The sequence below is a fragment of the Diadema setosum genome, chromosome 21, assembly GCF_964275005.1.
Source record: "Diadema setosum chromosome 21, eeDiaSeto1, whole genome shotgun sequence".
Lineage (NCBI taxonomy): Eukaryota > Metazoa > Echinodermata > Echinoidea > Diadematoida > Diadematidae > Diadema > Diadema setosum.
This window is the reverse complement of record NC_092705.1, coordinates 20,680,627-20,705,997: the sequence shown is the minus strand read 5'-3', so window position 1 is coordinate 20,705,997 and position 25,371 is coordinate 20,680,627. Positions and strand designations below refer to the sequence as shown.

The 25,371-nt window shown below is 39.7% G+C and overlaps 1 protein-coding gene across 1 annotated transcript; it reads left to right on the top strand.

Moving 5' to 3' along the window:
• Positions 1 to 5,397: 5,397 nt before the first annotated feature.
• On the top strand, positions 5,398 to 24,198 carry LOC140244810 (metallo-beta-lactamase domain-containing protein 1-like). The gene is made up of 6 exons (XM_072324424.1): positions 5,398 to 5,531; positions 9,966 to 10,019; positions 10,968 to 11,112; positions 14,032 to 14,195; positions 19,602 to 19,713; positions 21,958 to 24,198. Exons 2-6 carry the CDS (start codon positions 9,987 to 9,989, stop codon positions 22,140 to 22,142), a joined length of 639 nt encoding a protein of 212 aa, XP_072180525.1. The 5' UTR covers positions 5,398 to 5,531; positions 9,966 to 9,986; the 3' UTR covers positions 22,143 to 24,198.
• The last annotated feature ends 1,173 nt before the right edge of the window (positions 24,199 to 25,371 follow it).

Genomic DNA, 25,371 nt, shown 5'->3' with positions numbered 1-25,371 from the left:
TTCTCAGGACACAGGATTCCTTTATAGTTGTTAGAATATTGGTCAAAAGTAATGTGACACGAAATCTTTGAGCCGAGATAAAAGTGGGATTGGCCCATCCACAGATTCTTTTTTCACATATGAAGAGTTTTATCGCAAAATGGTCTAAGCGCCATTTTCAAACGTTTCAAAGTAAGTCCATCATCAGATAGAGCAAAATCAAATCTTCCAGTAAAATACCTCACTTGTAACATAACAAGGAATACTGTAGAAGTTATGATTAAAAATATCCTGTATTTTCTTTGTTTTTAGCAGCTTCAATCACAAATATCTCAACTTAACAAGACTATGGATTTAGCTCTTTTTGCGATGAAACTCTTCATATGTTAATTGTTATCCAATTTGAGAATATTTTCGTGTAAAGAAAAGTCCGACACAGCTACGATACTATACAAAAGGCAGATTACTTAATACGAGTCCATCATCAGATAGAGCAAAATTGAACATTTCCAGTAATATACCTCTCTTGTAACATAACAAGGAATATTGTAGAAGTTATGATTAAAAATATCCTGTATCGTCTTATTACTTGCTTTGTTTTAGCAGCTTTAATCACAAATATCTCAACTTAACAGGAATGGATTTAGCTCGTTTTGCGATAAAACTCTTCATAATGTTGTTATCCAATTTGAAAACATTTTTGTGCAAAGAAAAGTCTGACACAGCTCTACGATACCATACAAAAGACAGATTACGTATTAGGGTTCACACCTGTAAATAAAATGGAATGTCCCCTGTTAAATTCGTACCAAAGATACCAAGAAGAAAAAATTATTCAAATTTAAGAAATTCTTCCGTCGAGATGTTTTCATTGCAACTGATTGACAAATTGCCCTACATCGACGTAAATAAGCACTGAATTGATCAGTGTTTTAGTAGTAGCCATGATAAAAAAAATCATGGGCGTACATACTCGAGCAGGATTCGAACCCACGACCTCCTGATCACCGGACAGGCGTCATCTCCACTAGACCACCGAGCTTTCGCCCGACAGCAAGTGTTGGTTCTAATCCTTATAGCATGCAGCGGGTACTGCTTTGTTATTCAAATTTAAGAAATTCTTCCGTCGAGATGTTTTCATTGCAACTGATTGACAAATTGCCCTACATCGACGTAAATAAGCACTGAATTGATCAGTGTTTTAGTAGTAGCCATGATAAAAAATCATGGGCGTACATACTCGAGCAGGATTCGAACCCACGACCTCCTGATCACCGGACAGGCGTCATCTCCACTAGACCACCGAGCTTTCGCCCGACAGCAAGTGTTGGTTCTAATCCTTATAGCATGCAGCGGGTACTGCTTTGTTATTCAAATTTAAGAAATTCTTCCGTCGAGATGTTTTCATTGCAACTGATTGACAAATTGCCCTACATCGACGTAAATAAGCACTGAATTGATCAGTGTTTTAGTAGTAGCCATGATAAAAAAATCATGGGCGTACATACTCGAGCAGGATTCGAACCCACGACCTCCTGATCACCGGACAGGCGTCATCTCCACTAGACCACCGAGCTTTCGCCCGACAGCAAGTGTTGGTTCTAATCCTTATAGCATGCAGCGGGTACTGCTTTGTTATTCAAATTTAAGAAATTCTTCCGTCGAGATGTTTTCATTGCAACTGATTGACAAATTGCCCTACATCGACGTAAATAAGCACTGAATTGATCAGTGTTTTAGTAGTAGCCATGATAAAAAAATCATGGGCGTACATACTCGAGCAGGATTCGAACCCACGACCTCCTGATCACCGGACAGGCGTCATCTCCACTAGACCACCGAGCTTTCGCCCGACAGCAAGTGTTGGTTCTAATCCTTATAGCATGCAGCGGGTACTGCTTTGTTATTCAAATTTAAGAAATTCTTCCGTCGAGATGTTTTCATTGCAACTGATTGACAAATTGCCCTACATCGACGTAAATAAGCACTGAATTGATCAGTGTTTTAGTAGTAGCCATGATAAAAAATCATGGGCGTACATACTCGAGCAGGATTCGAACCCACGACCTCCTGATCACCGGACAGGCGTCATCTCCACTAGACCACCGAGCTTTCGCCCGACAGCAAGTGTTGGTTCTAATCCTTATAGCATGCAGCGGGTACTGCTTTGTTATTCAAATTTAAGAAATTCTTCCGTCGAGATGTTTTCATTGCAACTGATTGACAAATTGCCCTACATCGACGTAAATAAGCACTGAATTGATCAGTGTTTTAGTAGTAGCCATGATAAAAAAATCATGGGCGTACATACTCGAGCAGGATTCGAACCCACGACCTCCTGATCACCGGACAGGCGTCATCTCCACTAGACCACCGAGCTTTCGCCCGACAGTAAGTGTTGGTTCTAATCCTTATAGCATGCAGCGGGTACTGCTTTGTTATTCAAATTTAAGAAATTCTTCCGTCGAGATGTTTTCATTGCAACTGATTGACAAATTGCCCTACATCGACGTAAATAAGCACTGAATTGATCAGTGTTTTAGTAGTAGCCATGATAAAAAAATCATGGGCGTACATACTCGAGCAGGATTCGAACCCACGACCTCCTGATCACCGGACAGGCGTCATCTCCACTAGACCACCGAGCTTTCGCCCGACAGCAAGTGTTGGTTCTAATCCTTATAGCATGCAGCGGGTACTGCTTTGTTATTCAAATTTAAGAAATTCTTCCGTCGAGATGTTTTCATTGCAACTGATTGACAAATTGCCCTACATCGACGTAAATAAGCACTGAATTGATCAGTGTTTTAGTAGTAGCCATGATAAAAAAATCATAGTGGAGATGACGCCTGTCCGGTGATCAGGAGGTCGTGGGTTCGAATCCTGCTCGAGTATGTACGCCCATGATTTTTTTATCATGGCTACTACTAAAACACTGATCAATTCAGTGCTTATTTACGTCGATGTAGGGCAATTTGTCAATCAGTTGCAATGAAAACATCTCGACGGAAGAATTTCTTAAATTTGAATAACAAAGCAGTACCCGCTGCATGCTATAAGGATTAGAACCAACACTTGCTGTCGGGCGAAAGCTCGGTGGTCTAGTGGAGATGACGCCTGTCCGGTGATCAGGAGGTCGTGGGTTCGAATCCTGCTCGAGTATGTACGCCCATGATTTTTTATCATGGCTACTACTAAAACACTGATCAATTCAGTGCTTATTTACGTCGATGTAGGGCAATTTGTCAATCAGTTGCAATGAAAACATCTCGACGGAAGAATTTCTTAAATTTGAATAACAAAGCAGTACCCGCTGCATGCTATAAGGATTAGAACCAACACTTGCTGTCGGGCGAAAGCTCGGTGGTCTAGTGGAGATGACGCCTGTCCGGTGATCAGGAGGTCGTGGGTTCGAATCCTGCTCGAGTATGTACGCCCATGATTTTTTTATCATGGCTACTACTAAAACACTGATCAATTCAGTGCTTATTTACGTCGATGTAGGGCAATTTGTCAATCAGTTGCAATGAAAACATCTCGACGGAAGAATTTCTTAAATTTGAATAACAAAGCAGTACCCGCTGCATGCTATAAGGATTAGAACCAACACTTGCTGTCGGGCGAAAGCTCGGTGGTCTAGTGGAGATGACGCCTGTCCGGTGATCAGGAGGTCGTGGGTTCGAATCCTGCTCGAGTATGTACGCCCATGATTTTTTTATCATGGCTACTACTAAAACACTGATCAATTCAGTGCTTATTTACGTCGATGTAGGGCAATTTGTCAATCAGTTGCAATGAAAACATCTCGACGGAAGAATTTCTTAAATTTGAATAACAAAGCAGTACCCGCTGCATGCTATAAGGATTAGAACCAACACTTGCTGTCGGGCGAAAGCTCGGTGGTCTAGTGGAGATGACGCCTGTCCGGTGATCAGGAGGTCGTGGGTTCGAATCCTGCTCGAGTATGTACGCCCATGATTTTTTTATCATGGCTACTACTAAAACACTGATCAATTCAGTGCTTATTTACGTCGATGTAGGGCAATTTGTCAATCAGTTGCAATGAAAACATCTCGACGGAAGAATTTCTTAAATTTGAATAACAAAGCAGTACCCGCTGCATGCTATAAGGATTAGAACCAACACTTGCTGTCGGGCGAAAGCTCGGTGGTCTAGTGGAGATGACGCCTGTCCGGTGATCAGGAGGTCGTGGGTTCGAATCCTGCTCGAGTATGTACGCCCATGATTTTTTTATCATGGCTACTACTAAAACACTGATCAATTCAGTGCTTATTTACGTCGATGTAGGGCAATTTGTCAATCAGTTGCAATGAAAACATCTCGACGGAAGAATTTCTTAAATTTGAATAACAAAGCAGTACCCGCTGCATGCTATAAGGATTAGAACCAACACTTGCTGTCGGGCGAAAGCTCGGTGGTCTAGTGGAGATGACGCCTGTCCGGTGATCAGGAGGTCGTGGGTTCGAATCCTGCTCGAGTATGTACGCCCATGATTTTTTTATCATGGCTACTACTAAAACACTGATCAATTCAGTGCTTATTTACGTCGATGTAGGGCAATTTGTCAATCAGTTGCAATGAAAACATCTCGACGGAAGAATTTCTTAAATTTGAATAACAAAGCAGTACCCGCTGCATGCTATAAGGATTAGAACCAACACTTGCTGTCGGGCGAAAGCTCGGTGGTCTAGTGGAGAAGACGCCTGTCCGGTGATCAGGAGGTCGTGGGTTCGAATCCTGCTCGAGTATGTACGCCCATGATTTTTTTATCATGGCTACTACTAAAACACTGATCAATTCAGTGCTTATTTACGTCGATGTAGGGCAATTTGTCAATCAGTTGCAAAGAAAAAATTAATTAAAAATCAGTGATGCAGTTTGGCTAAAAATTGAATAGCTGTAGATATTGGTTTGAATTCCTCTACAAACTGCATTTTGGTTGGAAGATGCGATGAAAGCTTTTCTGATGGAATTTGGTGGGACTTTATTTCATTGGCTGCATGTACAGAAAATAGGTGCCGGGGTGATTTTTTTAGTAAAAAGAACTCGTAGTCTGGCTTTGCGGACCCTTGGACAGAGATTGAGCCGAAGAACCTGCCTTAGAATTTTGATGGATGAAAGGGTATATCTCACTTATTCAGGTTAGTGAATATGAAACACCTCATTTCTCCCAGCTATTTTACACAATTTTTTGAAATTTGAATTTTAACACACGTCTCTACGGGGAATTCCCGTGTGAGCTCATTACAGACCATGTGATGGGTCATGTGATCCCAAACGTGTAATCCACAACTGTCCAGAGCATAGCACTTGACAGTGGTACGAGACCGCTCGCTCGCTCCCCTGCGGGCGCACGGCTCGACTGACACCGTCGAAGTCGCGACGGTGTCACGTCAGTTCAGCGTGCGTGGTGTGGTACCTATGGTGTCAATGGATGGATGTTGTGTGGACGTGCAAACTTACTGAGCCCTAATGTGCAGGGGATGCAGTGATGCTTCAAAACTGGCCACCGCGGAAATTTTACGCTGAAGGTAGATTCTATGCGTTTTATTTCACTGTATGTGTACTGATACTTTGGCTCACATACAGCAGACAGCAACATAATAATGTACAATCTTAAAGCCCGTTACCAACGCAGCGCGGCATGCGGCAACGCGCCACCAACTCCGCGGTAAGGTATCCCGCGCAGCCGCCTTGTTTAAAGGCTAGATCGGAGGAGGCTGGCGGGGTCGTCGACCGCGGCGCGGCTGGAGCATGCTCCAGAGTTACACTGTAGTAGTGCCTAGTGGATCTTGGATCTTGGATGAGTAGACCTCCCAAACATCTCCTGTGGAGTTTTAACTGGAGTTTGCATAGAGATTGGACTTTCAGAAAAAGGATGAGAAGGAAGGGTCCTCAAAAAGAACATGTTTAAACTTAAGCCCCCGTCACACTAGAGCGGATCAAGCCAACGAATGCCCAGCGGATCCGAAAATTTGGAGATACGGTCACATCCGTTGCTCGTCGTTCGTGACTCGCTTGACGTTTGCTGTATCCGCTAGCTGTTCGCAGAGATTCGCAGAGATCCGCCGGAGCCAAATTTTGATTTTGGACATGTCCAAAATCTTGAGCGGATGACGAACGGAATGACAATCCGCTCTGTGTTCGCTTAGCATCCGCTGATCGAAAGTTTTGGTCGCTCTGCGTTCGCTTAGCATCCGCTGATCGAAAGTTTTGGTCGCTCTGCGTTTGCTTAGCATCCGCTGATCGAAAGTTTTGGTCGCTCTGCGTTCGTTTCTTATTCGTCCGCCGTTCGTCCAAATTCGCCCACCAAATCTGAAACAGCAACACACGTTGATATATAAAACGAAGTAGGAAAAAACAAATAGATATTCATAGCACACATAATAATGATAATGATAATGATAATAATAACAATAATAAGAAAAAAAGGTCTTATTTACCCAGCCTGTAGCCTCTTCAGTGTTGCCACTGCTCTACCAGAGGGCCCTGCTATTATTATTACCCTAGCGTTGTCAGGTACCCATACACCTGGGTCGAGAAGGATATCATAGGTAAAAAATCTTGCCCAAGGATGTAAGCACTGGGCGGTATTCGAACCCGGGTCCTCGGTTCGGGAATCGGGAGTCTTATCCACTATGGTACACCCCTACATGACATTACATTATACGTATTCTGGCATTGAGTAATAAATATAATGGTAGAGAATAACCGCACTTGCAGTGCTTGTATCAAGAACATTATTGTAAACCGCTGCTATAAAAGTCAACCTGTAGTAAATGGGAATCTCTGCGTGGAATTTTGATGGGAATTGTGAAAGTTCGACTCCAGTTGGAGGCATCAGACGCAATGGAGGATGTTGGACTACCGACATTATGCGTCAACGTGGTCATCAGAAGGAAGTGCACTTTAATAGGGAAATCTTGAGGACTGTCGAGGGTAGTAACATCAGGGGGGCATTTCATGAAGGAACTTGTCGGATAAAATATCTGACAAGTCAATTATATCCGACTTATTTTGAGAAATTCCCGACTTATTTTGAGAAATTCTTTAGCCTGATTGGCTGATTTCTCTGAACTTGTCGGATATAATTGACTTGTCGGACATTTTATCCGACAAGTTCCTTCATGAAATGCCCCCAGGAGTACTATACTTGTTGGTGACTTCTGCTTCCTTCTTTTGGGGGCCATTTTCACAGTCACCACATTACTTGACACTGTCACTGCTCAAAATGATTTGGTGAAGTGTGAGTCAGCCGAGATCCGTCACGTAATCGCCGCAGTATCGCTCTGCATATGTTGGGCATTAGCTGCTCATTCGCTTTGTCCGCTCAGCATCCGTTGGATGGACTGTACGCATTCGCTTTCATTCGTTACTTTATCCGCTCGCAACACGGTTAGCATATGCTCATCCTCCGTTAGGCGAACGTTCGAAAGCCACATTTTGCTTGCGAATTCGAGCGGACTTGAGCGTATCTGGACTTTGCCAAATTTTGCCCATCCGCTAGGCATTCGCTGATTTATACGCTGTAGTGTGACGGGGCCTTTAGGAGGGTCCTTTTGCTTTTTTGGGGGAAATAGTAGAATTAACTAGGCCCTAGATCTAGAAAGTAGACTTCTAACTAACGTGTTAGATGTAACCCCGGCCCCGGCGGTACGGGTTGGGGTCGCTGGTGCAGTTATGCCGGAGCTTGACAGAAAGATCCTTCTGCCCGGAGGAGTCTTAGTTTTATTTTTTGACATTATCGCTTTCTGTATAGGAGGGGATCCGTAACCCAGCCAGTCGCAGTCTCCGCGGCACGGAACATATCCCCAACAACCAGGCAGATACAGACCGATCTTTCGGTCAAGATGGAGCTAGGACTAGGAGCCAAATTGTTCCATGCTTTTAGTTTACAGTGCGTGAAAAAAAAAATGAAAACTTGTAGACATCAGCAGATGAAGTTTGATCTATCACAAACTGCTTGGTAGGTAGTGACCATCTATGAATCAGTGATGATGTCAGATTAATAGTTCAATGCTAGAATTGAACACAATATTGCATTTTAGCACTGTATATGTACTAGAGATCTAGAGTCTGTAGAAACAGATAGTGGAGTAAATATACTTACATTATCTTAAAAAAGAAAACCCACTCTCGGGTCTCAATAAATGCTGTCGTGTGGGGGAGATCACGAGATTAGGACCCTCGCACTAGGCTGGTCTCAATTGGTCTAGAACCACCTATAGACGGTTACTCTAGATCTAGATAGATTCTATATATGAACTTAAAATAGGCCTAAATACAGTTTTGTACTACCAACAAATCTGGCTCATATCCACCACGGACAGTGTGTGGGCCATTTGATTTCATGTTCTCACCATGTCCATGCAACCATTCCCAGACTAGAATATCTAGTTCTCCATTAAATTAAGCAGGAAGGGATTATCCATTCCATAGACAATGTGAAGTTTCTTCCATACCGATGCTGGATGAAATAGACATTTTGTTTGTTTTGTTTTGTTTTGTTTTGTTTTTGGTTGAGATCCAAGAATGTGGAGTGCAACCTAGCACAGGATGGTACAGGACATGTACTGTGATATGGTCCACCTAACTATACACAGCCCTATCGCTGTACATGGTCCACCCAGTTGTATCTACAGACATATTTTATGTTAGACTGTTAATCCCAGACTTATTAGAGAGATCTTACATATTTGGTATGAACATTTGCACATCAGTTCAGTTTTGTACAAATACCATTTATTAACATCTGTAAAGGTACTAACTTTCAAAGGCACAAATGTAGTTTTGTATCTCAAAAAAAAAAAAAAAATTATGTTATACATGGTGAGCTTTTGGTTTTTACCAAAAAAAAAGGGAAGTTCAGTTAGACCAAACTGCATAAGAATTGAACAAAATATCGTCTTACTCTCTGTCAAATGTCATGTAAATTTGAACAATATTGAGTCACAGAATAAAGTGGTGATTTCAGCTTCAAACACATGATCTCAGTTGGTTCACTGTGTAACTGTCAACGAGTGTACTTGAAGAAATAATCTTTCAATCATTAGCTCATATTCACATCATTTTCTCATCACTGTTTTAACAAGTCCTGGGGAAGTTTATGCTCTATTTTGGGTTGTACTTCCAAAAAAAAAAAAAAATACAAGGCTTATCTCAGCCTCAGGGTAAAACAGTATATACATGTCGATAAACCTTTCGTCTGTTGAGAATGAGAAGGGCGTGAAGTTGTCTTGAACACTATGGCCCGTATTCTACTGTAGACCAAGGTTTAAACCCATTTTAGACTCACCTATGGTTTAGCTAGACCCGAGGTTTAATTTTGTATTCTGCTAGCGAGGTTTAGTTAAACCCAAGTCTATTTCGGGTTTAAATTAAACCCGAAATAGTCTTGGGTCAAGCCACCATGGTGCCCTCTATGGTAGAAGAAATTCTCCCTCTCTGAGTACTTTTCTCTCCACAAATCCACTTAAATTCATTATTGGCAGTGTATCAGCCACATGAGCGTGATTTTCTTGGAATTTGAATCGTTTTTACGGGTATTTATGTCGAATAAGGGCATGCTGTATTTTTGCTTGCGACGACTCGTTAAGCACTGTACATTACTGTACAGTTTGTGTACGTGTGCGACGCACATTACAGGATACGTGGTATAGCGTATAGCGTAGCAGTATTATATTCCTGGCTAGCTAGCTTTGAATGCTCAGTACCAGCAGAGCCATCGCGCCTCGCCGGCCGGCGGCACGGTTGCTGTGTGCGCTGGATGGGACATGGCTTTTTATGTCGATTGAATCGTGAATTCGGAATGGATTTAGTGACAACTTAATGCCCTTATCATTCTCAACCAACGCTTTGTAGAATGCACCTAACATTGAGCAAGACATGAGGCATCATTATGTAGTTTAAATTGTAAATGCCATGAATCTATCTGTCATCAAATTATGATTTTGTTTTCTCTGCAGGATGGTGTGTAACAGTTCAGGATGAACAAAGTCTATGAGAGTGACCAAGTAACAGTGAGTGTGGGGCTCATCTTGAACTTAAAGGACAAGTTCACTTTCATAAACATAAGGATTGAGAGAATGCAGCAATATTAGTAGAACACATCAGTGAAAGTTTGAGGAAAATTGGACAATCAATGCAAAAGTTATGAATTCTTAAAATTTTTATGTTTGGACCGCTGGATGAGGAGACTACTAAGGCTCGTGATGTCATATGAGTACAACAATATAAAGAAAATGTAAAGAAAATTCAACATATTTTCACTTTTTTTGCATAATAAAAGAGCACTTGACTTGCCTCTTTCTAAAGGCAATGGGAATAATATTACCAATAACATTATGTCAGTAACGAGTCAAGGGAATGTGTACGGTACTTTTTTCAAAAGATGAAATTTTGTGAAATTCTCTTTATATTTTCCTTATATTGTTGTACGCATGTGACATAATACACTGCAGTAGTCTTCTCATCCAGCGATGACTGCACAAAAACTTCAAAAATTCATAACTTTTGAACGGATTGTCAGATTTTTCTCAAACTTTCAATGATGTGTGTTCTACTGATATTGCTACATTCTCTCAATCCTTATGTTAATGAAGGTGAACTTTTCCTTTAATTCCATAAAGGACAAGATTACAGTAAAAAGTACCAATGGTATTCCTTGCTGTAAATTCCCCTTGTTGCCAAAAAGTTTTAGGGAACTACTGTGTAATATTTAGTAGTTGCGAACTTGTTGTTAATTTCATGCATTTAGATTACAGTAAACCCATGTTTTCTGCCACATGACATACATGAGTTTATCAGTTTGGGCTTATCCCCAAGTGTTAGGTGATAATACATGTTGATATATTTCAGTACCAGTGCAGGCTTGATGCACTAGTGTACCCCCAGAACCTGCTTATTCTCGGGCCATTCTAGCTACCTCTGCATGAAATTCACCTTTTTAATACTCTTGTGTGTCATAGGTCACAGTCTTGAAGGAAGGCTACTGCACCCCAGAAGAGGATGGGAGTTTCCATGCCGACGGCACAATCACACTGGTTGAGACCTCACAGTGCAAGGTGCTAGTGGACACTGGCGGACCATGGGATAGGCAGTACCTTATTGACGGTAGGGACATGTCTCCATTCACTACCACAAGAATGCAGGAGATGGGCGGAGCAAAGGATCTTGACTGAAAATAAAGGCACTACACAATGCAGATACCAGGCATGGCGATACGGTGCAATTAACTCGCCAAAAGCATCGCACATCGAAGCCTCATTTGCATAAAGTAGACAGCTTGTGTATGCAAAACCGCTGGGGAAGTGTTGCAGGACAATCGCAATATCTCACCTCAGAAGCCATCAAATGATTAAATCTATACAGCAAATTGAAGAAGAAACTATTCTGTAACTCGCAGTGTTAGTTATTTTGGGTTTTATTGAGTATAAACCTGTGAAAATAACGTCGAAACTTAGCTTCCAAAACAGAAAATTTGGTCTCAAAACAAGTGTTATTTTTTCACATTTTCCTTCATTGCTCCAAAATGAAACTTCGGTATATAACTTATGGTAGTATATCCATACTGTGTTCCAAATTTCTTTTCTGTATCATTTGGGGCACGGATATGTCCAGAAAAAAAATTGAGATCAGTGTCACTTGTGACCCACGTAAAATCCATAGCGTAAGCAGTACGCAGTCCGATGTATCGGTTTTCGTGCCGTGTGAAATAGTTGAAGCACATTGCAGGGTTCCTCTCTTGCCCACTCACCAACCTGTGGACCGAAAAACGAAACCTGTCACATTGCACCGAACTTGACACCGCTGATTAGCTAAGCGTGCACTGACCAGTAGAGAACGCATGCGCAGGAGGATAAACTAGTTGTGCATGTCCAGTATTTTCTCTTAAATTCAGTTGTCTTTTTGCTCTTATTTTCACCTAACTACTAATTGCTCCAACACGAAACTTCGCAGGTAGTGAGTCTGGTGTATACAGACTAGCAATATGTTAATCAAATACATAGTCATGCAGGCGCAGACTTATGTCCAGAAAAAATTGTAACCCTTTCCCATGGTTGACTCAAACAGAAAAACAAACATATCTCAAAAGATACATCAGCACTTTCGCCCAAAAATCATATGAAGGATGATATATCCATATTAGATATATGTGTGAAGTTTCAAGGGATTTGGTGGTAAAATAAGGGAGATACGAGGAGGTGAACTTTCAAGATTTTTTAATGCCTCCGCCAACGAAGTGGCCGGAGGCATTATGTTTTCGGGTCGTCCGTCCGTCCGTACGTCCATACGTCCGTCCGTCCGTACGTCCGTCCCGTTTTGTTTTTGTCGATATCTCAAGAACCGTGAGGTGGTTTTGCATCAAACTTGGTATGAGGGTATATCCTGGGGGATGATACTTTGTTTGGATTTTAGGGTCATGGGGTCAAAGGTCAAAGGTCACAGGTTATTTTGTGAAAAAAAGTTTGAAATTTCATGTTTTTCTCCATATCTCGCAAATGGTTCAAGGTATCTTCATGGAATTTAGTATATATGCATGTACCGATGGGCAGTGATTATCTAGGGAAGTTGGGGGTCATGGATCAAAGGTCAGGGGGTCAAAGGTCAAGGTCAACTCCTTGAAATATCACTACTTTCCTTATATTTATGCAATGCCTGAAGGATTTTTTTTAACTTGATGTATGCATGTATAACCCAATATATATTCTGTGGGAAGTTTCTTGCCAAAAGGTCAAAGGTCAAAAGGTCAAAGGTCAAGTGAAAGTGCTAAATTGCACTTCTTCCTCCATATCTCAAAAGTAACTCAAGGTATTATCATGAAACTTACATATTTATGCATGTTCTACCTGACAGTGATTCTCTTTGGAACTGTGAGGTCAAAGGTCAAAGGCCAGGTTTAGATAATACTATTTTACCATTTGATACTGAAATTATACTTTTCTCAATACCTTGAAAATTACTCAATGCATAAACTTATAAAAGGGTCAAAAGTCAAGTAAAAATCATCAGTTCCCCCAAATACCTGCACTCTGACGTTTTAATTATTCATCCAATTGAACCTAGTTCTAGGAAAGTGAACATTCAGCACATTTGTGGTAAAACTGTCATCACACATTGTCAAGACATTGTACTATAGACCTATTAGGAGAACCATGCATTATGGCGGAGGCATACACCAGTCGCCGTAGCGACATTTCTAGTTTGTCCTTCCCTCCGCACAGTGCTCGATGACCGTTACCAATTCAAAAGCTTTTGCCTCTTATTGAGTTAATTGCACCGTATCGCCGGGGCTAATACTATGTACTCCTTTTAAGTATCAGAGTTGAAATGATGTGAAACACTCTTACAAAGATCAGAGCATATACATGGGAAACTTGAAGCATATCAAAGTTCGTAAAAGTAAGTTTAAGATCGGTATAATGTGCAATGTTAGGTCTAAGACTTGAAGCAGTAAGCTTTTTAAGGTAAGTTTCAGATTAGTATAATATCTAGCAATTTTAATTGAAAGATGGTTTTTCATGAAAAAAAAATAACTCATTCATGTGATTGGGGAAAGACAAACCCTAGGTCTGAAGAAATAAGCTTACACGTACTCTGTTCAGCCAAATGTCTTTGTCAAACAATTTTTGGCGGAAGATGTTTGTCGATGTTTATTGTAACTTTGTGTCCTGAGTATCAGGGCAGACCAAGATTTCAAAACCTATTATGGTGGTCAAATTTGTAAAAAAAAAGAAAAAAGTGAGATCTGCCATAGACATTCAAACAGAGCTAAACTCTTCAAGAAGGCAATTTTTTTGTTGATGCCCACAAGTAGGACCTTTCTACTCTTTGTAATGTGTGTTTCTCTATGCAGTGTATGTAGAACTTTTATTAAGAAAAGGTCAAAAAGTAATTTTGTCGCATTACTCATCAACCTGAAAAATAACTAAGTTTGCAGCCAGGATACCAGTAACATTGTTTAAAGGTTTTATGGTGATTGTTATTTTACATGCCACAATATTTGCTTCTCCACCTTGCTCCACAAACAAGCTTTGGCCAAAGCTGGCGTCGGAGTGGACGACATAAGTCATGTGATCGGCACACACGGCCACTCGGACCACATCGGTAACCTGAATTTGTTTCCCGGTGCCACCCACATCGTTGGATGGGACATCTGCCGTGGAGACCTCTACACCTCACACTCTTTCTCAGAGGTAGGAATGGTAATTCAGAAATTAATCAATGTATGCACCCTTCAATTGCGCATCAACCTATGCAGTGACATGCTAATGGTTGTTATATAATTGTACATAGGGACTGTGTTCCAACATCAGTGACAATGTGGTTGTCTGCAACATCATAGTGTTCCACTTGTTGTAACAAATGTAAAATTGGTCAGAAGAAATTAGGACACCATTATACCAAACCTTTAGAAGAAGATTTAATTCAATACAGTTACAACAAAGTAAAGATTCAGGATGCAACATTATCCACTCTATGTTTTTCATTGCTTATTTGTTTGGTTAAAACAAAATGTTGACATAACGAAAGAAAACTGCCAGTCCTAGTCCAGGCGCAGGGACCCAGAAAAAATGACTTCGTTCAACCCACCCCGCAGAAAAGGTTTGACTGCATAGAGTTGTCGGTTGGACTCTCTGGAACACCCCTAAGTAGTATGTGATTCGAAATTGTGGTATCAATGAAATTTTACAGGCCATTTTAGTTGCGACAAGACCTTATTGTTCGAAAAGGAGTCTGCGCGCGCCAAGACTATACACCCACCACTAGCACTGCTACAGGCGCCAGTGCCAGTGGTGCGTGTAGTAGTCTTAGCGCACGCAGACTTTTTCCTCGGCAAACAAGGGTTTTTGCCAGCAAACTCACTAGCTGAGGTCAGTGTAGTTTAGTTTCTAGTCGTTTTTATTTCGTGTATATGAAGAGTTTGTTTGCAAAAACCGATAAGTCCATTTTTGAAGATTTTGAAGTACGGTCTCTGTCATAAAGGACAAAATAATACCTTTTAAATGATATACTGGTCACTATATATAAAGGTATATTTGTGAAGTTATGGTCAAAAGAAGCAAAAATTTTCTTATTATTCTCTTTATTTTTCTTGACCTTTAATCGCAAATATCTCCATTTGATAAATATGGACTTATCGGTTTTTGCAAACAAACTCTTCATATTTTTTTCCGAGTTCCAGCAAGCCGAGTGAGGTTGCATACCCAGTGATTGTGACCCCAAACCGTTTGGGCGTCTCAATCACTTGGTATGCGCCTTCGCTCGGCTTAGCACAATAAATTGGGCTTCTAGAAATGCGCAAGCTGCAACTCGGAGAGATGAAAACGAAATAAAAACGACTAGAAACTAGACTGGGGTCGGTTACGGCTGGCACTGAAAATCACAACATAATCACAGTTTTTTGCAGTTATTTCATGAATAATTCCTCAAAACACCGTAAAACCAGGTATATATATGTTGCTAGAGATGTCAGCAAAACAATGGGATACATTGTAAGTTAAAATATTGAGCATGGTTACCATGGTAACCAGGTGTATACAGGTGATTGATAATCCAAAAAATGCCTCCAACTGCTGCAAACTTTGGTATTTTTTGTTTAGTTTTTTTTTTTGTAGATAGGTGAATTAAAAACAAACATTTCTATTGATTATAGTTCAAAAAAGTTTTTTTTTCCTGTTGCCATGGCAACCAGTAATATCCAATCAGGATTCAGCTGTCAATACAATAGCAGAAGAAAGCAATTGATTGTTCTTGTTCTTAAAGGAAATTTATTCAAGAATGCAGATAAATTCCTTTTTAAAAAAGGAATATACACGTACACTGCATTATCCATCAATGGAATTAAAAGCGTATTTTTCGTTGGTAAGCTATATATATTTGAACAACTTGTGGTGACATTTCATAATCAAGTTCGAATTACCATTTATTTGTTAAATATGAATTCAATTTTTCATTTCTTGTTAAGCCTGTTACTAGAGCTCACAGTGTGATGGATTGACTTTCAGTACTTCGTTATACATATATATATATATATATATATATATATATATATACACACAAGTATTTTAGCTTTATTTTCAACAAGTTTATTTGTGGATCGAGGTATTTGTGAATCAGGGTCAGACAATTCAGACAATCAGACAACTGTCTTCTGTCTCAAATATACCATTAGCATTTATGTTTGTACCACACCAGCGTGCGATAAAAGTGAAAAAAAAATATCTCGAGTGTAAATACTTTTTCGTGCTTTTCGTGGACTGTAAGTGCAAGAAATTTGAATCATTCTGTTTGTTATAGGCTATATCTAAAGTGTAGATACATTTTTGTGCTTTTCGTGGACTGTAAGTGCACGAAATTTGATTCATTCTGTCGATATAGGGTATCATTATTTGGACAACTTATGGTGATATTTCATAACCAAGTTCGAATCGTCAGTTCTTTGTTAGATATGAAATTCTTGTTATGCCTGTTACTAGAGCTCACAGTGTGACTGACCTTCAGTACTTTGCTATACATTACAGTACAAGTTTTGTAACTTTTTTGTTCAACAATTTTATTTGTGGATCAGGGTATTTTAAGGACATTTCGGGCTTAGATAACTTTCTATTTTTCCACAGTCATTTATAAGTTTGCCACAACAAAGTAGGATAAAGTGAAAAAAAAAATATCTGGAATCCAGACACGTTTGTTTATTTTGCCTTACGTGCTCATGATCACCCATTGTAGGTCGGGTCTTAACTCTATAAAGCCCAAGCTATTTTGACCCCTTCCAGGCCCAAGGGGGGGGGGGGGGGGGGATGGCACATTGTGCCCACTACATAACTTCTTTATTGTATGATGTATGACCGTCATATTTGGCACATGGGTAGAGCAACTCATGCTCTACATGACCCAACATTTCTCAAAGTTACCCACTGAGGGCACTATTTCCCAAAATATAAAAAATACATAGAAAATATGCTAAAATCATGTTTTTTCTTTCTATTTCTTTATCCCCAGTAAATATTTTGTTATTTTTCATTAATCATTTTCATATTTACTACAAAGGAAGAGCAAGTCAACGTTCACTATTTGTTATGGTTGAAATTTCTCAAGGTCAACATGTGGGGGCGTAATTCATTACAATACAAAGAAATATATGAAACCTATTACGTATTGCTTGGAATGGGTGCATATATTTGTATCACATTTCATATTTCCAAAATAATGAAATTTTAAGTTTACAGATTGATATTATGATAAACAAATGATATTCCAGGCAAAGCTTGTGTGAAGATAACACAAAATAAAAAGGTAATCTTTGAAAAATGTTGTATTTTCGATTATTTCTATTATATCTATATTGTTTGATGCCTATGTTATATAGAAAATAAAGGAAATAATAAGAATACCATTTCAGGGTAATTCTCAACCATAATTACTTCACATTTTTTTCCTTTAGCAAACTATGGCCAAGAAAACCCCAATTTCATCCATAATTATATTGTTAACTGAAATTGAAACAGAAAATCATACAAAATCTGACTAACATGGTTGTCAGTTTACGGTTGCCATAGCAAACAGGAATATCGGACATACCTAAATTATATATCAAAATGTTTGTAATAAGATTTTAGGAAAAGCCACCAAATTTGGTTGAAATCGGGTAAAGGGTTTAGGAGCGGCAAATGAAATGGTAGGGGGCACAATGTGCCCCCCCCCCCCCTTGGGCTTTATAGGGTTAAACTACCCACCTCAACACTACAAAGTTAACCTGGAGAAAACGGATAGGACCCCTAAGATTTTCCCTCATTCTCTCCTTAATAGCATTAATTCATTACTGCACGTTTTAATACAAATTTACATGTCATGACTTTTCATTTTTTTTATATTTTTAACCCTAGCTTACCAACGAAAAAGTACGCTTTTAATTCCATTGATGGATAATGCAGTGTACTTGTATATTCCTTCTTTAGAAAGGAATTTATCTGCATTCTTGAATAAATTTCCTTTAAGAACAAGAAAAATCAATTGCTTTCTTCTGCTCTTTTCCAAGGTTGTTTCGAATAACCATTTCTCTGTAAATATATACTCTAAAAAGCTAATATCAGAATATCGTCGGCTTTGCTCTCTGTATCAACATAGATTTTGAAAGGAATTTTGTGTCCATACATTGCTGGAAACAACATTTGCCTGTAATTTGAAGTCAAATATGTGTTAAAAGTACGGTAAATGTAACAATTATGCAGAATGACATGCTTATTGAGCTTTTTGAAAATATGGGCATTAGTTCTTAAGTATTGACAGCTGAATCCTGATTGGATATTACTGGTTGCCATGGCAACAGGAAAAAAACTTTTTTGAACAATAATCAATAGAAATGTTTGTTTTTAATTCACCTATCTACAAAAAAAAAACTAAACAAAAAATACCAAAGTTTGCAGCAGTTGGAGGCATTTTTTGGATTATCAATCACCTGTATACATCTGGTTACCATGGTAACCATGCACAATATTTTAACTTACAATGTATCCCATTGTTTTGCTGACATCTCTAGCAACATATATATACATGGTTTTACGGTGTTTTGAGGAAACATTCATGAAATAACTGCAAAAAAAAAACTGTGATTATGTTGTAATTTTCAGTGCCAGCCGTTACCGACCCCAGTCTACTTTCTAGTCGTTTTTATTTCGTTTTCATCTCTCCGAGTTGCAGCTTGCGCATGTGTAGAAGCCCACTTTATTGTGCTAAGCCGAGCGAAGGCGCATACCAAGTGATTGCGACGCCCGAACGGTTTGGAGTCACAATCACTGGGTATGCAACCTCACTCGGCTTGCTGCAACTCGGAAAAAATATACACGAAATAAAAACGGCTAGAAACTAAACTACACTGACCGCAGCTAGTGAGTTTGCTGGCAAAAACCCTTGTTTGCCGAGGAAAAAGTCTGCGTGCGCTAAGACTACTACACGCACCACTGGCACTGGCGTCTGTAGCAGTGCTAGTGGTGGGTGTAGTAGTCTTGGCGTGCGCAGACTCCTTTTCGAATAAAAAGGTCTTGTCGCGACTAAAATGGCCTGTAAAATTTTATTGATACCACAATTTCGACTCACATACTACCTGGGGGTGTTCCTGGAGGTCCCATCTACCACTCTGTGTGGTCAAACCTTTTCTGCGGGGTGGGTTGAACGAACTCCTTAATTAAGGCCCGTACAGGAATTAGCGCCTTGACTATCCCAGGGACTTTGTTATAATGGGAGTCCACTGTACAATGTACGCCATTACTTCTCTCACCTCACTGCTTTCATAAACTTCTCCACATAGTCTGCACAATGATGAATCTTACACCTTGTGATAATGTGATAATGATCAAGCAGCTTTAACTCCTGACAGGGATCACCGGAGACTCAACTTATAAGACTGACAAATTTAAGCTTGCTATCATTTGAGTCATCTTTGTTGAGTGAAAATGATGTGTAAAGAGTTTTAAAAACTGACTGTGTGTATAACATCTTGACTTGGTTGACAAAGCTAAAAGTACAGTGTCAGTGAACCTTTTTGTTTGACTGTGCATGATGCAGTCAAGTAGTAATATATTTTCCTCATGTTTGCTGAAAAGGGAAATCCATATGAGATAAGCTCGGAGCTGGTTGTCATGCCCACACCTGGCCACACCCACAATGATGTCAGTCTGGTAGTCAAGGATGGCCCCAAGGTGGTAGTGATTGCAGGTATGGGATGCCGGAGATTCTTCCTCCACACACACACTGTATTTTTTGTTTTGTTTTGTTTTATTTTGTTTTGTTTTTTGTAAGGCTACTAAGGAATGAAGGAACACCTCCCTCAGTAAAGGAAGAACTTAGACAGTATAAAGAAAAACAACAGGATAAAAAACCACATATGTATCACATCGCTACATGCAGTAGTATGGCGTGGTCCCCGTGCGTAAAGTGCGTAGGTGTTGCTAAGTAACGTTGCCTTCGTTGTCTTCTCTGAGCGTCGCGCACACTGTAGTAATGCCAGGGTGCGTGCATATGTGCTTGTTATTATGACATCACAAAAGAAGTTTGCTAAAGCTGTCATCCCCCTCAGCTGAATCATGAGCCGAACTGTGATCCGACCACTGACTACAGTGAATCGGATTTCGTCGGACTCGGGGAAGTGGGCCAAAGCGTAAGCGCTAAAGAGGAGTCGATAGCGTAGGTCTCTGTAGGAAACTTGCGCCGTGCGCCCGCGTACGCATTTGACTAAAACATGGGGACCATGCACCTTTAACAGGTGTAATTGCTGCCCTGCTAGAGCGCACAATTTGTGTAACCAAAGCAGAAAGTGGTAGATAGTAGCAACGGGCGCGTGTTGTGCGCTTGTGAGTGTCGTGCCTTGCGTCTTAGTGGAGAGGACGTCACACTGGGATTGCGCGCGCTGCGCAGGGGGATCATGAGACAATAATGGCAATAATAATAGAAGCGTCATAGGGGCGATGAAGTTAACATGATACGTTGTACAATGAAAGTGCCAATGGATTTTCACAGTGATATTTACAGTGACACTCATAAGCGCACAACATGTGTTTGTTATTATCTATTATTTTTTGTTTTGGTTACACAAATTGCACGCGCGCTAGTAGGGTAGTAACACCTCACTGTTAATATGACTGTGAAAATTCATTCGCACTAGTCATCCCTGATGAAGAGGAAGGATCCTCGAAAATTCGGATTATTCATTAAATCAAGATTGGCTATTAATGCATTCCCTGCATTCCTCTGTTGTGACATTATTATTGCTATTTCTAGTACTGCCAATACGCGGAACAACTACAATGTTTGGAACAAGACTTATTATATACATATATATATATATATATATATATGTTTATATATTTGTTCTGAATCTCATGTAGCGTAATTTGTGTGTAGATTACATGGTATTACTTTCATTTAGGATTTTCTCAATTTCACAATGTGTGTACAGCTGTATATATATTTAACAAATGCAAACATACTCAAAAAGCTGCATCACTTCGGTGATCCCTCGCATTTATCCCCAAGTTGAATTATCCTTCGGGTTTATGCCAGGTTCAAGTGTGTACGTGTGTGTCACACACAAACACACTGTTATAGCTTCTGACCATCTGAGCATTGAGAATTTAGGGTTTCTGGGACGAACACTGAACTAGGCTTTCTATAGCTCAGTCGGTAGAGCACCGGGCTAGCATCCGGAGGTCTCGGGTTCGAGTCCCGATGGAATCCCATTTTGTTTGCTCAATTTTTCACTAGTTAATATATATTTGGTTTTTGTTTCATTTTGTTCTTCCTTGTGTGTGTGTGGGGGGGGGGGGGTGGTGATGGGGAAGGGGAAGGACTGCCAAGTTTGGCAGTTCTGTATTTGTGACATGACTCCTGATATCATGTTAGTGTAAAATTGACCTGTAGCTTCTCTAAATTCCCCATGATTTGGTTTGGTTGGCTATTTATGTTTCTGTACCGTATGTCCCCAAAAAAAAATTACGGCGGGATCCTCTGCAATGATATCTTTAAAAATAGTGATTCAATCCAAATACAATTTCAGGATACAAAACTATAACTCATTGCCCACATCTTACAAAAAACCCTATTCGATTTGCTTCAGTGGTCAAAGAGAAATGAGGAATTTTGTAGAGTATGTCAGGAATCTCTTCCCTCCAAGTTCTGTCTATTGTGTTCACACACAAGAGCATTCAAGTGCTAAACTTGGAAGAATCAGACTCATGACATGCTTTACAACAATCCACATTTCTCTGTGACTGCTTAACCAAACTGAATGGAGTTTTCTGCAAAATAGAGCCAAGATGTTATATTTTAAGACCCTGAAGTAGCATTTAGACAGTTTAATCATATTGGGTGTTATCAATGCGAAAATCTGATTGTATATGATAAAGACAAAACAAATCACATAAATGGCTTTTTCTCACCTTCTTCCATCCTAACTTATCCCAGGGGATCTCTTTGAGAGCGAAGCTGACCTCAGTGACCCTTCATTATGGAGAGACTGCAGTGAGGACCCACCATCTCAGGAAAAGAATCGGAACTTGGTTCTGAAGATGGCTGACATCATTGTCCCTGGTCATGGACCACCATTCCATGTGAAAGAGAGCCACAGACACCCAAAACCAGATTTATGACCATGGGGTCCTATTTTGGGCCTGAGATGGGTTTGAGACAATTGGTAAATCAAAGGTGAAAGACACACATGAAGGCTAAGAGAGAACAGTGCAAGAAGTTGACCTGGAAGTAGAAGAGCCATTGGTGTGAACTTTCATGCATCAACACCTGGAGGAATTTCTCTGTGATCCGCAGGATGATTGACTAGATTTCAACCAGAATACAGGAAAACCCTGTTTTAATGAGGTTGCTTGGACCACTGATTCCACTTTGTTGCAACCCATACCTTGTTCTAAACATACTTCAGTTACTAATGTACCATAGAAAAATTCATGGAAGCCTGTTGTTGACAGATCGAAAACCAAGAAAATAAAGCTTTCCACAGTAATGTCCTAGCTAATGCCCTTCTGCAGGTAATATAACAAAATTATGATTCACACTCGACCTTACCAAGTACAGTAGCTGACCCACTTTCTTGCTATTTCCTGTTAGGGAAATGTCTTGGAATTGACTGTAATTATCTGAGGCATAGACCTCATTAAACAAGTCATCGTGGTGATTTTTGGAAAATGTCCTTGTGTCAGTTCCAAGACTTGTAAAACAATCATGACAAAATGGTGAAATTTAGTTATAAATGTCCATGGATTGCCAAGTCACGGTTTTCACACATTGAATCTAAGTTCCTTTGTGTTTGTCATTTTTCTTTTTTTGACAAGATCGTCCCTGCACAATTTGTGATATCAAGAGTCTTCTTAAGTAAGAAATGTAATAGAATAGACAGACACTACCTGTTTTGTTGAAAATAATTGACTTGTGATGTAATAATGAACTTGTGTGAAAACTGAAAAACATTTTGTACTTGTGTGTTTGTTAGCTTTCTTGGTTTTCCTTGAAAATGCATCCTGCATCCTACAATCAGAGTACTTATGGGCCTATCAGTCAACCTTGGACTGAAGAAATATCTTTGTCTTTGGAGAAAATCAACTTATGAGGGAGTAAAATCACTAGGAATATAAAGAGAAGAGGACTTGATAAGACCTTCAACTTTGGCAATTATTTGACTTACATGAGGTCGACTTAAGCAAAGTTGACTGTAAATATCATGGGGGAACAAAACTTCCATGAAAGAAGTAAATGATGACACAAGAGAAGATGGTAAAGCTCTGTTTTGTCTTGATATAGATGCATATTTATTTCAAAGTTTGCAAAGGAAATACAATTTGAAACAAGGGCATGGATACAATCTGGATGAATGGGCGAGAAACTACACATCATTTAAACTCGCTCGAGTTGTATGCTCCATTTCCCACCCATTGACATGGTAATTGCATAAGGAACACATCAAAAAGAAATGAGCAAGTAGAAAGTAAGATAGTATGAAGTTATTGCCAGCAATCACATGGATACATAAATAAAGTCTCATTCTAAATACATTTTACCTCTGTACTGTATCTATACTTCACAATATATTTGTGATCACACAGCCACTCTTCTGACATCATAGCTAAAGCCTTTCCTGTTGACTGCAAACAGATGTAGGGAGTACAGAGCCGCTCACAGATATTTCTATTTAGCAGCATTGGCCTTGAATCTACAAAGTCTCCACCTTGGTTTGTGTATAGATGTTGCTGACAGAAACATTATACACTGAATGAGCATGTGTTAGTAACATTTTCATGATTTAGAGGATAAATTTTGGGCCTCTCCATTTTGTATGCCAATTTAGTATTGTACAAGCAATGTCCTTCCACTTGCATGGTTATTCCTTTCAGTTAAAAGTACATTTGTAGTATTTACCGTGGTATAGTTATGCAGTAGTGATGTTGTCCAGCTAGACACTTGCAGTTATACATATGCAGAAGCTTAGAAGTGCAGAAAGGGGATGTTTCAATTGGAACTTGTTTAAGTTGACATGTTCATTAAGAAAAGACCAGAAAATCAGCCTTTTTGGCATTAGTAAACTGACAGGACACTGATGATAAACAGCATTTATATAGCAACATTTATCCATGGAACATTCAAAGGTGCCCGGCTCCCACAATACGTCAAACATTTATAAAGTTGATGGAAATGAAATTGTCATGAAATCATCTTCTTCTGTGTGTATGTGTGTGTTTTGGGTTTGGTTTTTTTTTTTTGTCTTTAAACAAATTCACTCGGCAAGATCCAACAGGTTATCTGGTGTCACTAGTAATTTTGAGCTTCCATAATTTTTCTAAAAATGGGAACTCGAAAGCTTGAACAATGCAGCATATGGAGCAACGTTCTGAATATTACACAAATCCTTAGAATACTAATATACTGTAATCCCAAGCTGCATGTTGCCACCTCCACATACAATTTTACATGTACACACCTGAATAATAAAGCTTACCATTCTGGATTGACTTTTAAGTACATCATCAGAAATATGTCATCATGCTTTTGCTAATGGGCAGAACACATACATTTAATATGTTAAAGAAAAGCAACATTTATCCATCTTTCTTTCTCTGCCTCGGGCAATAGTATTTGCTCATCATCACCAGTTGAGAAGAAGGAGGGCATTATGTCAGCAGACTTTGAGCAGTGCCAACAACCCTCTGGCTCTCAACTAACAATATTTTCTACAACCTCTCAATGCATTGTGGGAAACTGATGACGGGACTTCAACATGCACCTCAATATGGGTTACCCAATTACCAGTTTGCAAGACATGAAATACTTAACATACCTGTTATTAAACTCACCCTGTGTGTGTGTCAGATTCCAGAGAGCACATAACAAATGAACAAAGATATTTACAGTCAACCTTGCTCAAGTCGACCTTGCATAAATTGAATACCTTACTTGGCTAAGTTGGAGGTCTTTACAAGTCCTCTTCTCTTTATATTCTATTGATTTCAATCCATCATAAGTCAAATTTTCTCTTAAGTCAAAGCTATTTATTCACTCCAAATAGATTCGACCTGGGCAAGGTTGACTGTAGTTTGTTCTGTGGAGGGTCAAGTACCACACTGATGTCTGCCATCAAAAGTAACCTATCTGAAATGATAGTGTTCTATTTTACATTGTTGTGCTGACAGCCTTGATGCTGTGTGAAACAAAGACCTCTGTCTGTCTGTCATTCATGGCAAGTAGGCACACAATATTGACTACATGGCCATCTCCTCTTTACATGACCAGACTTTCTTCTTAATACATGATTTAGATACAATGTATGACTTTCCGTATATATTTTTGTTTGATGTATGAGTTGCCAAATGATAC

Excerpts from the sequence above, each read along its gene's own strand:
- LOC140244810 (XM_072324424.1), top strand. The coding sequence starts at position 9,987 with ATGAACAAAGTCTATGAGAGTGACCAAGTAACA. Across the intron at positions 10,020-10,967 it reads ATGAGAGTGACCAAGTAACA|GTCACAGTCTTGAAGGAAGG; the intron begins GTGAGTGTGGGG and ends TGTGTGTCATAG. Across the intron at positions 14,196-19,601 it reads CCTCACACTCTTTCTCAGAG|GGAAATCCATATGAGATAAG; the intron begins GTAGGAATGGTA and ends TTTGCTGAAAAG.